Source organism: Cydia strobilella, chromosome 9, assembly GCF_947568885.1.
Source record: "Cydia strobilella chromosome 9, ilCydStro3.1, whole genome shotgun sequence".
NCBI lineage: Eukaryota > Metazoa > Arthropoda > Insecta > Lepidoptera > Tortricidae > Cydia > Cydia strobilella.
In genome coordinates, this window is record NC_086049.1 from 11,466,342 (window position 1) to 11,484,358 (window position 18,017).

At 38.0% G+C, this 18,017-nt stretch overlaps 1 protein-coding gene across 1 annotated transcript; it reads right to left on the minus strand.

Moving 5' to 3' along the window:
• Positions 1-1,494: 1,494 nt before the first annotated feature.
• LOC134744296 (pre-mRNA splicing regulator USH1G) lies at positions 1,495-16,628 on the minus strand. Its single transcript, XM_063678062.1, has 9 exons — positions 16,265-16,628; positions 7,839-7,982; positions 6,986-7,207; positions 6,065-6,291; positions 4,789-4,949; positions 3,984-4,156; positions 3,416-3,538; positions 3,091-3,224; positions 1,495-2,738 (listed from the first exon to the last, which is right to left on the minus strand). The coding sequence occupies exons 1-9, from the start codon at positions 16,285-16,287 to the stop codon at positions 2,467-2,469; spliced, it is 1,479 nt and encodes a 492-aa protein (XP_063534132.1). The 5' UTR covers positions 16,288-16,628; the 3' UTR covers positions 1,495-2,466.
• Between the last annotated feature and the right edge of the window lie 1,389 nt (positions 16,629-18,017).

Consider the following 18,017-nt stretch of genomic DNA (forward strand, 5'->3'; position numbering starts at 1 on the left):
AGTCATTGGCAAAATATTTACGCTTCTAACTTACTCAAATAATGAGTACCTAGAGTTAGACCAAGAAAACTCTGCAGAGATTTTGACAGCACACGCAGTGCCCGTGTTATTTATACGTCATAATTTCATAGAAGTTTGACGTTTAAAATAACACGTGCACTGCGTGTGCTGTCAAAATCTTTGCAGACTTTTCTTGGTTTAACTCTACATCGCCTCCATTGTTAGTGCAATATAGTCGACGTTGACATATTTTTGAGAAAGCTATAAACATAGATATTTTGAAGCTGGCTGTACCTGTAGTCTGGTTTTTTATTCCGTAGACTAAAATGACATTTCATGTATTGCTAGTTTTTTACGTCTTATAAATATAAATATAAGACGTAAAAAACTAGCAACACATGAGATGTCATTTTAGTCTACGGAATAAAAAAACAGACTATAGTCGTCGTCAATAATATCAAAGCTTACAATTTGCCACAAAAAATTGTTTTGTAGCTATTTTTGGTAAATTATTGCGCTTTTTTATTGACGCTGACTGTGATCTATGTAAGTGATTTTTCTAAGCGTTTCTGGTAATTTTAATGTATTTAAATAACGGTTGTCAAATAGCAAAGGTACTGGACCAACTAGTTAAGTCGCAAATACTGTAAATTAAATTAGGCTAGGTCGTTTTACGAGAGTAGAGATTTTTAGAATTATACATATTACATTCGATAATTGATATTGTATTTAAAATTTCCAAATTAAATTTTTAATGAAATATCCCTTGTTTAATTTCTAACACTGCAGCCTTATTTAGGAATCGAGAATTTGACGATCATGTTGATGAACGTCAGTTCATTGGTGACCTTTCATCGACAATTGTTTCATAGAATGTAATTTTTCTCAGAATTTTCATTTCATTGAGTTATTTTTTTCAAAAACTGTTAACTTTTTAAATACAGCTATTAGGTCATTGTGCAGAACCATTGGTCTAACAGAAAAGTAAGTTTGGTTAGGTTGGAACTGCGACCCTTTGTGAAAAATATGTTTTCTATGAAATTAAAATTACATTCTAATATTACATTCTATGAAACAATTTTCTGCAAAACAAGGGTAAACTGTTTGGCTGCGATACGGTGACTTTTATTTGAATGACCCGAACAGCTGTTTTAATGGATTGGTTGCTGGCTGATTCTGATGACAGCCCGAAAGGGGCTGGCATTCTGAGAGGAACCGTCAGTCAGATTTGAATTGGAAAGTGTCGCAGTCAACCTCTACATTCCTAAAGTTAGACCAAGACAAGTCTGCAGAGATTTTGATAGCATACGCAGTGCAAGTGTTATTTTAAACGTCAAACTTCTATGAAATTATGACGTATAAATAACACTTGCACTGCGTGTGCTATCAAAATCGTATACTAGTACTTAGGTAGGTACTTCATTTTGTCCGGAGGATTAAAGCCAAATTCAAGCAAAAATAGACATTAGGTAAGTAGGAAATAAAAATCCAAATGATCGTATAAAAATATATTTAAAAAAATGTACAAAAATATTTTATGGCGACACATGGGTAAATTGTCATTAGACTTGACACGATTATTGTGGTTTGTTATCACATTTTAGAAATACTTTTCATTAGAAAATCTCAATCAGTACCACGACTTCATACAATAACATAAATATCGCCGTTAGAAATAGCGCAAAATAGTATGTTGTTGCAATAAATAGGTACCTAAAAGCCACGATGTAAAAGCGGTAATGATTGTGACACTTAATTATATACATCTAATATTTATAATGTATATTTCGCACTTAAACTATCGTGAGACATATTTCAAAATATTTATCAGTACGGTTTTTACTCACTATTATTTTTAGTCGCTTTTGGCGACATGTTTCATGTTTGTGTTGTTGTTGTTTGTTGTTTGTGCGGGCAGTGCATGACGTACAACCGCCGCGGACACTCGTGCCTGAGGATGGATTCCCAAAGAATCCGAAACATGTCGCCAAAAGCGACTAAAAATAATAGTGAGTAAAAACCGTACTGATAAATATTTTAATGTATACCTATTTCATTAAACACTAGTACAAAAAATGGAAAGCATCTACGCATGAAACACGAAAAAGGTGCAAAAATACAAAAAATAATTTCAAAAGTCAACGATATGGTTCTTTTTAAAGTTGACTAGGCAACTGGCAGTGGCATTAATTTTTGAAAATCTCAATAGTATGATTATATATACAATAGGATGAATGTGTATACCTCGAGGACCTGTAATGATCGCGTATGCTACTTAATAAAAACAGAATAAAGCAGTATTAATTCAGATAATAGCAATAAATACTTTATCTTGTCCTTATGAGAATTACGGCATCTTCGCGAATCTCAACTTGGTAAACTTGTGAATACAAAAATATCCAAGACAGACGCATCAATTGTTAGAGTGTAACGTTGGCTATACTCACTTTACTCAGCATTGCAAGCTTATATAGCAGAATCAATAATAACCCCCGGATTGCTCAACGCCTGTTTTCTCTCCTGCACAGCAGTGACCAGTTTCCTATAAGGTCCGAGTGGGAGGCCCAGCGACTTCATGTCGCTCTCCGTCAACAGCATTAGGGCGTCCAGGTCGATCTGCTCGTCTTTGAACTTCTGAACGTATTGAGCGAGGCCCCATGCCGTGAGGAAGCGCTCGAGAGATGCGTAGCCCGAGTCGTCTGCCTCGCCTTCTTCGTCGGACGTTATTGTTGAGCTCTCTGAAATGATAGCAAGGATAGTCGGTAAAGAGTGCAACACTGACATTATGCTACGCGAAGTAGGTAGGTACCTACTATATCTAACCTAACATAACAGTACAATAGCCTATCTATTGCTTCCAACGTCACGGCAGCACATGCTCACAATATGTTTATTGTTTACATACGCAAAAGGCGTAAAAGAGACGGCATAATTAAAAGAATACCTAAGCAAAAGTGTCGTGTTTGTCACTTGCCAAACTTTTTAAAGTCCAACGACTAAGAGCAAACTGTACAATAGTCACAAGTGCTTCAATTTTGGAGCGCGTATAACCTACTATTTAGTTATAATATAATTTGAGTAACTTAATACCCGATTGCGCGGAGTTCCATTCAGCGGGCTGGTAGGCGTGGCGCGCCGCCAGCGAGCCCGCGGAGCCGATGGACATGTCTTCGCCTGGTGCACCGCCCGCGGGCAGTGCCCCCAGCGTTGCTGTTATTGATCGTCTGTGGACACAATGCAATGATAACGCTGAACAAGGCCGTTTAAAGTAAAGCAACTACCTCGGAAACAACTACAACTATCATCCAGACAGCATATCATTTTGTCTTTCGAAACAAAGAATATACAAGGTATATTGTAAAAAAAAACGTCGCATCGTTATTCAAATCTCGTAAGTCGCAATTGACTAACTAACCGGAATGCGACGCTCCCGAAACCAGGCCGGTCGAATATACTGGCGGGTTCCTGTAGTAGCACCTCTTGTCCAATTCCGCTGTCCTCGCCTTGTGCTGCCGTGAAATCAGGCTGGCTCAGCGATCTGGGAAAACAAACATGATGTCATGTTTTTGTTTCATCTCACCAATACTCACAATGGAACACATCCTTACCTTGAGAAGGCCAAGATTATTAAGAAATTTTGAGTCATTTGAACGTTTTTTATCTAATCTAATGTATTGCATCATAAAAAATAAAATACAAACGTCGAAACGAGAAATGAGTTCAGGCCACATTGCTACCAGTCAGCCATGGGGAAAAGATAAAACAGAAGAAAAATAACGCAGTCGAACTTATCTCATCAAAAAATCTGTGAAAGACGAAACCTGTACCTACCTACTATCCAATGAGGTATTTTAATTCCCAAAAAAACATTTTGCGCCTTCTATGCTATCTCATGCAGAGGATTCCAGGACCTTTTGAAGGAGGGGTTAAATCCTGGAGTCGTCTGGTGACACACTGCAGGTATTAATAGGTAGTTGACTAACCTAGTGAGTGGCTGTCGCTCCGTCGGTGCTTGCTGTTGTTTGAACACGTTGTTGAGTTCGCCGCGAGCCTGAGGGCCGGCGCCGAAGGTACCCACGTACATGACCTCAGAGTCGCGTCTCACGCCGCTCAGTGACGTCACGGACCGCCGGCCGCCGTGCTCCACCTCGCCAACCTGTTGCCAACATTTATAGAACAATTGCACATTGTATCGTTACTAAATAAATCAGGTATCCATTTATTTATCTTATAAGAACAACATCGGGTCTAAGGAAGCAAGCGCTACTGTGTCGCTATTTCGTTGTCAATTAATAAACTACATTGTCGCCGATTCAGCACCATCCTGAATACTCTAGCACTGATCTGCCATTGAAGTCATTATTGAGCGAGAAGTTTCATGTAAGTACGTATAAGTAGTACGTATATACAGGCTGGCTAAACAATGAGTGCATTCCCGTTGCCAGGGAGGTTTTGGGATTATACTGATCCTTGATAATCCCAAAACCTCCCTGGCAACGGGAATGCACTTATTTTTTAGCTACCGTGTATTATAAGAGCTAAGCTGGCGTCATATCTAACCATGTAAGTTAGTCAACCCTGATGATTTAAGTAATATTTTAAAATAGGTACATAAATTTTAAACAATAGGTGGCTTTCCACCAGAGAAGGGTCGTTATGCTTCATGTGTATAAGGACCCTTCTCTGATGGAAAGCTTCATTTGAGCCATCTCTGGCATTGGGCATTAAGATTGGGCATTCTCAAGTAAATTAAGATAGGTACCTCTTCACGCCTAAATTCAGGTATACCTTGAAATCATCAGTCGGCCCAGCACGACCCACTGTGCCGTTCTTCATTTTGCTAGCTAAAGCCTTCTTGTAGACGGCGCCGCGCCCGCGGGCGCCCGAGTTTACTGTTCCAACTAAAGCACTATATGTTGGTCGAGGCTGCTCGTCAGCGAGTAAGTTACCTGACAAACAATTAAAATGGTTAAAAAGTAGGTTCCTGGTAATTGTTCTCAAACTTCAAACTTATTTCTGGCTTTATCATGTTGTGTAGGAGCATAATCGTTCAGTTGTGAGATCATATCATGCAGTGACTAACATCTAATAAATACATGACGAATATCTTAACCTATTAACTTCAATCAGTTTAAATAGTTATTTACAGTACATATGGTGCTACTTTCTCGCACTAGTGCGTCAAATAGCACTTTTCGTGCATATGTCGAAAGTTTAAAGGGCCATATGTACTGTAAAACGTTGTACGATACACGTGCGAATAGGTAATTCGCAACTCGTGTCGATTTAAAACACTCCCTGCGGTCGTGTTTTAATCTATCGCCACTCGTTTCGAATTTCCTCCTTTCCGCACTTGTATCGTAAATAACTATTACGATACAAGTGCGGAAAAGAGGAAATTCGAAACGAGTGGCGATAAATTAAAACACGACCGCAGGGAGTTCGTTCTTACAGTACATATGGCCCTTTAAACTTTCGACATATGCACGAAAAGTGCTCTTTTACGCACTAGTGCGAGAACTAGTGCGAGAAAGTAGCACCAACTGTACTGTAAAATAGGTAACGTCCTCATTATTATTATTACTCTACCTACATCTATGTCTATGTACGTGCCAGTGCCAGCTATACCAAAGATACATTGACTGAGTAAGATGTGTAAAATCTAAGACAATGAGTAATGACAATTTGACAACAACACGAGATGGCGCTGTACAGCTCCATACATTTTGCAGTAACTCTGATTGTCAAAAGTTAACGTTTGACAATTCAGTGACGGCGCCTTCTGTTTTGGATGTCAATGTAAGGGGCATGTTTTTTTTCTTAGACTACCTCTCTATTACAATCAATTCTCTTTGGCTATACGCTACTGCCTGCCTCGGATTTATATTACGCAATTTTAACTTGACTTTAATTACACGTATTATGAAGTAGTGGGAACGGGAACAAATTAACAAAAGATTGTAGTCACCAATCGCCATGAAAATCGGGAAATGTATATTTTTATTTTTAATAACAAACAATGGGAAACATGAATAAAAAAGCTTGTAAAGTGACAGCAACTAACCCTGGCTTGTGGACCTGGTCATCTTCTGCTTCAGAGCCATGAGCACGGTGCTAGGCCTGTGGGGCATCGTGGACACATCCTCGTTGTACCCCTGGTCCCACTCCTTTGCTAGCTTCTTTAATTCTTTTTCAGCCATAATCTCAGCTTTGCTCTGTCGCTTTTGGTATTGTTTATGAGATTTTTCGTGGTCTTTCTTAGCTTTCTCTTTCATGGATTTCGCCTTTTTTCTGTAAAATAGAAATCGGTTTAAAATTAGGTTGGACATTGTCGTCGTGTGGATGGTCGTCCTGTTGAAGAAGGCTTTTGCAATAAATGTTTTTCTCTTTTATTTTATTCATATCTTACGTTTAATCACAAGTAAGTAGTTAGATATTACAGGACTAAGTCAATTTTACATGGTTTCGTTTGTGTTATGAGACAGGGTTATTTTTTTGCGTGTAAAGCGTGCCTTCAAGATAATTTGGAAATATGATATGACATATTGGTTTAAACTAACACGATTTTTACTCATAATATTAAACTAACACGGGACAATCGCGTAAAAACTTACGTTTATTTATGGCCTGACGTTTCGAACATGATGAATAAACGTAAGTTTTTACGCGATTAAGTCCCGTGTTAGTTTAAAATTATGATAATTATGTTGGTTTGGAACCGGAGGCAAAACTGTTGTGCAGCATAGTGCTGTGTAGGAGTCCGGCAAATCATGTGTGTGAGTATGATATCTATTTCAGTTTAAAATTTATACATATATAGTAGTGTTACTACTTAAAAAACACAAATCAAAATATTTCATAAAAATAATTTGATTTGTTCCTTAGTTGGAAATCTCCAGGTTTGTGATGCTTTGGGGCTCACAGGTAGTATATATAACGCAGCGATCTACTCAAGAGGTTACAGAAACAGCCGATTCGTACTCACTTATCATTATTCTCCAACTTAGCAGTGGCCTGATCCAGGAACCGCAATATATCATCCCTCCCGTTGATAGCGGCCAGCTCCTGAGCTGTGTGGCCGTCCACGTCCATCGTGTACACATTAGCCCCGAAGTTTACCAGGAATGTGACGCATTCCTTGTGCCCCCGCGCTGAAGCGAGGTGCAGGGCCGTGTTACCGAAGTAGTCTGCTTTGTCGGGTTCACCTCTGAAACAAATAATAACATAATAGTGCTTACTAACAAGGTAGGTGGGATACACAAACCCCTTATTAGCACGTACATAACTACGTAGGGAGCTAAATCCTTAAACAATTAAGGATCACGAATGTGATATGATTATAGGCATCAATAAGCATCATGCAGCAATGTTGTTTCAATAAAGCTACACTATCGAGGCTTGGCTCCTTGTCGCTATAATCTTTATCGATCGATGGCAGTAAATTTCTAGGTATTAATGACGTATTTATTGCAGCACTTATGTTGTGACGCTGAACCGGCTTAATTACGCCCTATTGTTACCTGTATGAATATATGTGCCATGTGCCCAATGGTTTTAGCTTTTAAAAATGTGACTTTCGAAATCACTCAAGTTTTATTCGTAACCTCTCGCAAAAACGCCAGTAAACCTGTATGCTTATTTTTTAGAAGTATTTATAAAGATAAATACCAACCCTCGCCCGCAGAGTAGGCGCAGCGCCTCGACGTGGCCCTCGAAAGCGGCCCAATGAGTGTCGTTGCTTTCCTTACTCATCATCTCTGGCAAAAACTCCACAGCCTGTCTTGTTATTTACGGATTCTTTTTTGAAGTATTTATAAAAAAAGGTAGCTAATACCGACCCTCGGCCGCAGAGCAGGCGCAGCGCCTCGACGTGGCCCTCGAAAGCGGCCCAGAGAGTAGGCGTCATTCCGGATTCGTCCTTGTTGTTGCATTCCTTGCGCGTCGCCTCGCGCAGCACCTCCAGCAGGCCGTCTTTGGCCGCCCTGAAACCAAACATACAGTCAATTACTTTAAAATAATCTGGCTTCCTATAAGCTGTTAAAAATTGAATGTATACTCAACTTCAAAAGTCCATGGACACTTAATGAATTAATAATGTATCCATGCAATTGTACAGCAACAGTCGGTCGCCATCAGATCAGTACCCTGTTTATCAAAACTTACAAGCCTTGTATTACAAGCATTTTGCCTGTAAAATTTTTCATTATTACATGTATCTGTTCATCAAAACTGCATTTGTAAATTACAAGTTACAAGTGTCGTTTTTAATTTCACAAGTATATTTTTACACGTATATTCGTGATTTTGTTTATCAAAAAATTCTGCGTAAGTTACAACTTGTAAAAAATCATGCAAAAACCTTAGAGTGCCCGGCGACCCTCCATTCCGTATTACAAGTTAACGAGTGTCTTCTCTCTCTCTCTCTCAATTTCAAAATTCTGCTACTAATGAATACTTGTCCAATTATAGTTTCAATAGACGGGAAATGAGCGGAAAAACAATTTTGTCGCTACTATTTTTATTGAACTTTTCATATCAGGCACAGACAATATACCATTCAGCCATGCGTTTAAGTAGAGCATAATCGATTTAAAAAAAAACTGTGACATGGCGGGAAAAGAACGTGACGGCCATAGACATAGTATAGTAGTTATAGACATGAAACCGAGCGACCAGGGGTAAGAGAAAGACATATTCATGTATTGACAGGTTAATGTATGGCAGCATAATCCTTTTTCTCTTTCACCAAATTTCGGTATTTCGCCATCGCCTCCTACCTATGCTGCCATAACCCGACCATGAAAAAAAACCCGGTCGGTGATAAGGATAAAGCATGGCACTATTTTCTCTTTCCTCTTATAGAAATTGCAATAAGACTATCTTTCTCTATCAAAGAGTGTCAGACCCTTGGTGACGGCACATTATTTTGATTTTAGAACTTACAAGTGGAATTTACAAGGGTCCAATTGTACAAACCTTGTAGGTTTTTTTTGATAAACATAATTTACACGAACTTGTAAAAAAATTCTTGTAAGGTGTAACTTGTGAACTTGTAGACTTGTAAGTTTTGATAAACAGGGCACAGATATATATATATAAATGTCTGAGCATACAGCGGTGTGAAATAGAGATTGTCGCGGCGTCACAGTGGTCGCTACGATTATATTGCTGGGGAAAACTAATTAATAGATATACAGTAATTGTAACATAAGTATTTAGCTCTCATTTTAAAACAACTAGCTAGATTGATCTGGCACTTTGTACTTACAATAGGATAAGGTATATCTAGGTCTGTAATTAGTTTATGTAGCTTCACATACCATAGTAAAAAAAATACAGCGAATTTAAGTCTTTCATACAAAACTTGTTTTTGCTCTATTTCGTTTGTTCTATATTATATACTAGAGCTATATAAACTAATTACAGACCTAGATATACCTCATTTCATTGTGCAAAGTTTCATTACAATCCTACACGTAGTATGGGAAGGTGAAATTCGGCCGAACTTGTTAAGTTTGCGGCTTTTATTGAAGTAAATATTATGCTGTTATCGTTTTTTACAGCGTTATAACATTAACGATCATGTTTAATATCTGAATGACTGACGTCATCATCATCGGTCGTCAATATTGTTCATTGTTATTAACTATTTTATTTAGGACTCGCCCCTAAAGTTTTGACAAAAATATATTATAAGTACCTACAAAGGCCAGTCTTTGCTTTCTTATGTAAGTACTTAGTAAATTACCTACGTGATAACTAGGGAATGTTTTTCCTTCTACTAAGGGCCCCCGGCAAGCTCGGTTCTCCATACAAACATACTCGTAGTTACGCTCTCATTTTAAAACGAGTAGCCCGTTTGCTTTGAAACTTTGTACTTACAATAGGATAAGGTATATCTATGTCTGTAATAAGTTTATGTAGCTTCAGATACCATAGTTAAAAAATACAGCGAATTTAAGGTTTTCATACAAAACTTGATTTGCTCTATTTCGTTTGTTTTATAAACTGGAGCTATATAAACTAATTACAGACCTAGATATATTTCATGTTATTGTATGTGTAAAGTTTCATTACAATCCAACACATTTAAAATGAAAGGAAACTCCGTTTGTATAGGAAGGTGTAATTCGGCCGAGCTTGCCGGGGTCTCTTAATCAAAAAGACTAGTCCCCCAGGAACTGGAACCTCTTGCGTAAAACTGGGACCTACGCCAATTGGTAGAATTGTTGTACCCACCGACACCGACTCCGGGCCGGGGTCATTTACAATGCAACCGGGCATTCCGGGCAAGCGCTACCAGGAGGAATAGTAGTGTGGGGAAATGTGCAGAATGGGGATGTGGGGAGGCGTGCGAATTCCAAACCCCAGTTCATTCCAAACCTAGGCTTGTATTGTACCTAGTTTTTAAGTCCAGTCCCTTTAAGGTAAGGAAACTACCAACCGCCAGGAAAACTAACTAATTTAATGCCGAGTATACCTTCAACCTACATAGTTTCGCCTCTGGTTCCTATATCTCTAGGGATAAGGTTGCTGGCTCTAGGAACGCAAGTGATGCGGTGTAGTTCGGTTCGTGACACGACGACACACCTAGGGCCCATTTCTCAAACGGCATTAGACTAATATTATTAGTCTACGAACTGTCAAACTGTTTGACAGTGACACTGACATATTCGATTGCGTGTGCGTAACTTACTTTCAATGCATCTCGCTCGTACTCGCATATTAGTGCAAACGTGAGCGAATATGAGAGTTTGACACTGCTAAGTATTAAGGCAGTCGTGGTAAGGCTACTCTGCGGGGGTAGCACGGTCGCATTTTTATCCCTTGTCACCATGCCTGTCACGTTCTAACAAGTATGTAAGTGCAAAAGTGACGGGCATAGTGATAGACGACAAAAATAGAACCGTGCTGCGCCTGCTGGAGTCATGGTGTATTTATAGGAGTAGACAAACTCCATTTACGAAATCGCCAAACCGATATAAACCACAGAGGACCTAAGTGTGGAACTCATCTGTATGATGATGATGATTGGTTAATCACGTTTTATTTATTTATAAAATTCAAGCAAATGAGACGTAATGAAAGAGTAGGTAGGTATCAGAAAAATAATTTAGTATTGGTTAAATTGGTTTTTGTCATTATCGATAGTCGTATATATTTATCTTGATTGTTACGAGTTATAAATAATTACACCTAGTTAGTTAGTACAAGTAAATTGTTACCTACACCTTATTAGGCGCCTACCTATTGGTATGAACCTTCTTCTTCTTGCTCGTGTAGAGGGATCAAACTTCTTAAACTAAATTTTTGTCTGCCAATGTTTTGCCACTTCTAGCCCTCGGGGTGTGGCCCTCAGGAGATCTTCCTCAGTGCACATCGTTGAGCACAGAGAACACTGTCTCATGTGTATTGTTGTTTGGGTTACTCCACACTCGCAGAATGTATCACCTTGTCGCCCAATTCCCCATCTCAGAAGATTATCTTTTGACCGACCAACTCCCGTTCTAAGTCTGTTAAGGGCTTTCCATACTGCCCACTTTTCCTTTCCCCCTGGAGGCAGGTGTTCCGCAGCTGGTATTCGTAACGATGTCTCGCTGAGTTGCAGGTTCCATGATTTGAGGCGAGTCTCTTGGGGGGTTTGGTGGTGTAGAGCTGAATTTGTAATGAAGCTCTTCCGGGACTTAAGCCTTGCAGCAACTGGTTTGTGGTCGTGCAGTGGGTGACGCGGGTCGCGTAATTGTTTTTCTCGCTCCACAGCCACGGCTACGCCTCTGCGTATGTCCGGCGGTGCAATTCCACTCAGTTGGTATAGGTGGTCACGTTTGGTGGGTTTTAGGCATCCAGTTATTAGGCGGCAGGACTCGTTGAGAGCTATGTCAACCTGGGCAGCATGTGTAGAATTATTCCAAACTGGGCATGCATATTCCGCAGCAGAGAAGCTGAGTGCGAGAGCCGTTGTGCGTAGGGTATGGTATGAACCTAACATGGTGCATACCAATAGGTACAAAATACACATGAGCTGTTGAGTACATTAGGAATACATCGCATTAAATGATTTCCATGTAAAATGATTTTGCTGTTGCATTTGAATTAAATGTTATACTTATCTCATATCTCTATTAAATACTTGTGATGTAGTATATACCTGAAGAGCTGCGATACATATGCGACACGCGTTGATAATATGTGTCGCATATTTTTCGCTATGGTGTGGCGATACAATGTTAATGACGAGACTCTACTCATTCGATGGGATATATTCAGCGAATAGTTGAATAGAAGTAGCAGTGGTACCTATTCATGTGACGGAAACGTTTTATTACATTTACAGCTAAGTAAAATAATGAATATGGTATCCCTTACTGGACAGGGAAAGGGATGATTGAGTAGAGGCAGACCCATATCATCATATGATGATGATCAAAATAGGAAGTACCTAAATAACTATTCATTATAAATAACACTTTATCACAAGAGTAGCTATTAGTTATAGGTACCCATATAGCTGCCACGTATTATATATATTGTATCATAGAAGTGATGGGACGTCTTCTCGAATCAAAGAGATATTTATAGTTGGTCAAACCAAATTAACAGTAAATAAGAACAAAAAAAACTATACTCATCCTTTTCTTTTGGGTGCTAGTACTAGTCTAAGACAAAGATAGTATGATTCTCTCTGTCTATGTTTGAAATGAGACAGTCCTTTGACAAACTAAATTTTGTCATCTTGTTTGTTGTTGTCACGCATCCCGCTTGTAAGACATCTTGCTGTAATTAGAGTAGCTACTTCTTTACATCACAGTGCCTTCCACGTTGACATGCGTGTTAACAAGAACATTAGAGTTAAGAAGTCACTTGAGAAATTGAGTACTTAATGCTTGCAAGCGCTACTCTGTGAATCCGCACTGCTCATCCGAGGGAAAGTCACAACAATGAGGTATGGTTCACTTTTCATGACCGCGCTTCTTGTTACGCTGACGATTATGTAATTAATTAACCGAGCCAAATTGCTGCAATTTGGCACCTTTAGTGGTTTTTATAACACCAGTGGAAACAAGTAACTACTTAGATATCTGGCAGGCAATTACCCTGGATGGAAGCAAACGACTTAAGCAAAATAAGTAGGTGCTAGGTACTAGGTATTTCTATTCACCACTTCCATAAAAAAATTCACTCCTTTTTCATTCCCCTGATTTCCGGGATAAAAACTATATCCTATGTCCTCCATACGAAATTTAATCTAAATCGGTTCAGTGGGTTGTGCGTGAAGAGGTAACGATTTTGGGAATAAAACTATTCTATATCCATCCCCACAACTCAAACTATGTATCTCCGTACTCCGTACCAAGTTTCATCTAAATCGGTTCAGCGGTTATTGATTCCCCATACAAACATCCACGGCATCCACCCCCCTCCAGGCATATTTAGTACGATTCATCGACCACAACATACGCGCCAATAGAATTTCAACCTTAATAATCAAATATAAGGTGCAAATTAGATTGGACTTTCGAGAAATATGACTTGTCTTCAAATTAATCTTCAAAGGTGAATGAATTGGAATATTTTTGGATTTTTTGGGAAAATCGTGTATATTGGTGGGGCTTGGAAAAGGGTTAAGGGATGATTTCTGAGATAAAAACTATCTTATGCTGTAGTTAATATTTTAGGTATGTACATGTACCTATAATTTGTAGTTTTATGAACGCTATTGAACCCTTCCAAACATGCAAGCAATCATCGGTCACCGCGGCAACACGGTCCTAAGCCATAACAATCGATAAGCTGATAAAACTGCGACACACCTATTTGAACCTTAATAATGACAATTTAAGATCTAAACTTGGGTAATGTCGGAGTAACACCCTCGCCAGGTGTGTGTGCAATGTCCGTAAACATTGTGCTGGTAATGCTGGTATCAATTAAATTGCATTTGGTATTATAGGTAAACAATGAAATAAAAAACATGACCCTAAGTCCTTTAAAAATAAATTCATCAAACCTACACATCCTAATACCGCGTTTTTGAGAAAAAGTTAAAAGAATTTTACAACGCATTTAACCAGATTCTAGAAATATGGTGCAAATCGTTAAATAATAAGCGTAGTTTAGGCCTGAATATTGGCAACCTTCAATATTCAACGGTTTCAGTTTTGTACCAGTGTAAAGATGAGGCATACTTTTATTACATAGAAATAAATATTGGTGTATTTCAAATAAAAACACCTTAAGATACATATTCAATCATCATCTATGTAACTTCCAACGGGGACATAGTCATAGAATAAGTGATAGTTGACATAGTTAAAATACGTTTCAAACCTTAAATTTTCTCTCAAAAACGCGGTTTTAGCATGTGTAGGTTTGATGATTTTTCAAAAAAAAGTATCGTACCTACCTAAGTACCCTCTAAGGTCACGGTTTTTTTTGTATAACGTAGTTTTAGGATCCATGCTTAACTCCATATCGAGCATAAGGACCCTTTAGCATGGAACGTCACAAATATGATTGAGAAGGTATGAATACGAAGCCAGGTAAATAAAAATACCCAGTTACCTAAGTTATTATACGAATGAAATCTCATGAAATACCTATATATATAGGTGGTGGTGGTACACACCTACAACTATTAATCAGTTCTAATTCTGGGTACCTATTAGTAGGTATAGTAGTCATATAAAATGAGATTGTGTTGGTGATGTACGTGGTGATGTAGGATGATTAATATTGAAGGGACATTGAACTTGGCCGGTTTTCGGTATGAACCGGGGCACGGAGCGTGTCTCCTTCCTATGGCTTCCGGTTCCGAGTGGTACTGGTACTATTCAACATCAGAATATAATAGGTATTTGGTAGGTAGTTCGGCGAGAATTATTGTTGAAATTTATGCTTTTTGTAATAAATGTACGATTTATATTTAAAATTTTACGTTGTACGGTATATTATATAATTCTGTAAACCTTTAGGTACAGTAGTACTTACTAGACTAAATAGAATTTACAAAAAAAACCGTTAATTATATTCGGAATCTAGCCTTTTAGGTAGGTATGTACTTTTCTATCCGCTAAATGTGTTCTTTGAAATTGGAATATGAAATTTATGAAAATCCTTGCTACTATGATAGGTATACTTAAGTATACCGTACGTGGGCGATTTAACTTTAAGAGCGACACTAATCTGTCCACGACATTTAAACTTCAATCGAAAATTTATTATTTTAAGTTATAGGTGCTTTAAAACAAGTGATTTGTAAAGGAAACGTGATAGACCTAAAATTCAGACAAATATTAAATTGGGAGCGTGATTTCTTGGTAACTCTAAACCTAAATAATTAAACAAAATTATGTAAGTATCTCAGTAGATAAATTAAAAAAGACATCAACGCACTTCTTATTTATTAAATAGTAGCGCTTTTACAGAGTTTCAGATACATTTTTGGTAATGTAGGTACCTACGTATTATTTAAACATACAGGTGGGTACGCCAATACTACTATCAAGTTCTACAAAGGCAGTGTTAGCTGAAACATTAATGCAATTAACCATTAACTATTACAAATAGAACCGTAAACTGTAACCGTCCATTAACGTTCAATTTGTACTGGTTAATGGTTAATTGCAATTAACGTACGGCCAACAGTGTACATAGGTATGTAAATAGTAGGATAAAATGGAATAGAAGGTACTAAATCATAGAGTACGGTAGTTCTATCTTATTTAGTAGCTACGTAAAAATGTAGACCTATTTGTCTAAATTAATGGGTGAATGTATGTATGTATGTAAACAGTTTATTGTACATAAAACAGGGAGGTGAAAGTGACGATTATAAATTAATGTCCTTAATAACAATTAACTTCTGTTGTGGTAAAAACAAGGCTACCTACCACTACGTATATTATGATGAGACATGTAGCCAGTGTTGGCCGAACGTTAATTGCAATTAACCATTAACCAGTACAAATTGAACCGTAAACTGTAACCGTCCGTTACGTGCCTATCGTGCTTGTCCCGATCCCTCAGGAATCTGAGGATCCATTTAGGTAACATTCTAAGTAGGTACCTACCTAATTAAGTACCTGGGTACCTGTCATATTAGGTAAATAAGTAAGGGATAGGATAGGCATTAAATATAATTTCTTAAAACCGTGGTATGCATGTAAGGATAACGATAACATTATCTACCATTATTATCAGACATACCTATACTTATATGTATTATTAAATCTTATCAAACGGACCAAGTGGACAGGACACTTACTTATGGAACCTGTCTGTAGTCATCTTGATGGATTACAGCGAAACACTAACAGCAACAGCAAATACAGCTCATTTTAGCACCGCTGTTCACACAAAACACCGCAAAATTTGATAACACGAGAAAGTTTCTACTTTGTCACACTTCCGAAATTAATTTAACGGAAAAACTACGTTAAATTCTTAAAACACTTCAATAAAAGTTTGCATTAGTTTGAAGACAGTCACTGCAAAATTAGTGACACAGCATTGCACACCTGTTTCATTCACTTGTGAGAAATTAATCTATTGTTTTGCATAGAACAACACTCTTTGGCCGCAGCCGACCACTACGCTCTGTCATGTGGTGAGTGAACTGGCGAGAAAAAAAAACGGAATGGTAGGAACAAGCCACGATTCAATGACCTTATCGTAAACCGCTCCACCTAGCTGCCAGCGTTGAAACTAGAATGTTGTGTAGCGAGTAGTGCGTGAACGAGAATAACGAGATTTACGAGATAAAGCCACCTGTCGGCGAGTAGCACACAACTTTATCTGATGCTTGATAATATTCCGCTAAGTGCAAAATACACAACTGACACAACCAGCGTTTATCATAACAAATTCAGTTATGATATGATTGATAATATACAAAAAATTACATTGTGTTTTATTTGTTACGAAAGGCGAAATACAATACAAGATAAATAAGATACAGCGAGCTGCAGAAGTGCATACCCATTCCATTCATAAAGTGGGTGTGCACTTTTGCATCTAAGTGTACCTACATGTAGTTCAGACGTTTCGATTCGAAAACCAGACCAAACTTTCAGTAGGTAGGTACCAAGAATGTTGTTGGGCTTCATACTTAGTGGGGACCCCGAAACTGCGCGATGCAGTCTCGCAGGTGACTGAGGTGAAAATCTCCCAGGTGATGTGGCCCGTTCCTCGTTTAGAGCTCCCAGTACCCAAATCCAACAATTAACATAATATTATGAGTAATTGCTAGTTTTCAGATCGGCATTGTGTTCTCGACCATTTCTTATAAGGGTCAAAGACCAGCGAACATTTGTACAATTAAGTAGCTATATGGAAATCGAAGTAATCTAAGAAGATATCCATTGGTTCTAAACACTTATCAACAATAGGAATCGTGCAAATCACTCACCAGATGGAAATTATTAAGTTTCTTTTATTGCCTTTACAGTAACTCAGGACTCAGCAAGAACTACAGGCGATGGACCGAAGTATGAAGATGTGGAAAATAGAAGGGAATCTAGAAAGATCTCAGCAGGGAGCAATCTCTTACTATCAGTACTTTATAAAGTCGGTTCTTGTATTTTTGACAAGGTTGACATAGAATTTTAAATGACATGATAGACATCAAAGATAGTTGTTCTTATTCCTATAGTTGATTGGTCCTTTGGTCCAAACCAGATATACCTACCTACCCATTTTACAACTAAAGGGATGGATTGAAAATCAAAATGCTGTTTCATTTCATTTTAACTTACAACGAAAAAACATTCCTTAATCATATTTATCATATTTATATTTTAAATTCTTCTTAGATCGAATTGATGCTACCGTTTGGGATACCGATAGAATAAAAAAAATGCATCTTCTTTCACGTCATATTTGGTTGAATTCTGTCAAAATTCAATGAACGAAATTTACAGTAAAAATTTATAATTATTTTTTTATAATGTTAGCTTAAGTGTGAAATAATAAACAGATTTAAATGCATTGCTGTTCAATAGATTTATCACATTTAACGA

Bases quoted from the DNA above. Each gene is read 5' to 3' on its own strand.
- LOC134744296 (XM_063678062.1), bottom strand. From the start codon at position 16,287: ATGACTACAGACAGGTTCCATAA. The intron at 7,983-16,264 runs GTAAGTGTCCTG...GTTTGGTTTCAG, and splicing joins ACTACAGACAGGTTCCATAA to GGCGGCCAAAGACGGCCTGC. The intron at 4,157-4,788 runs GTATACCTGAAT...TGTTGGCAACAG, and splicing joins GGCCGACTGATGATTTCAAG to GTTGGCGAGGTGGAGCACGG.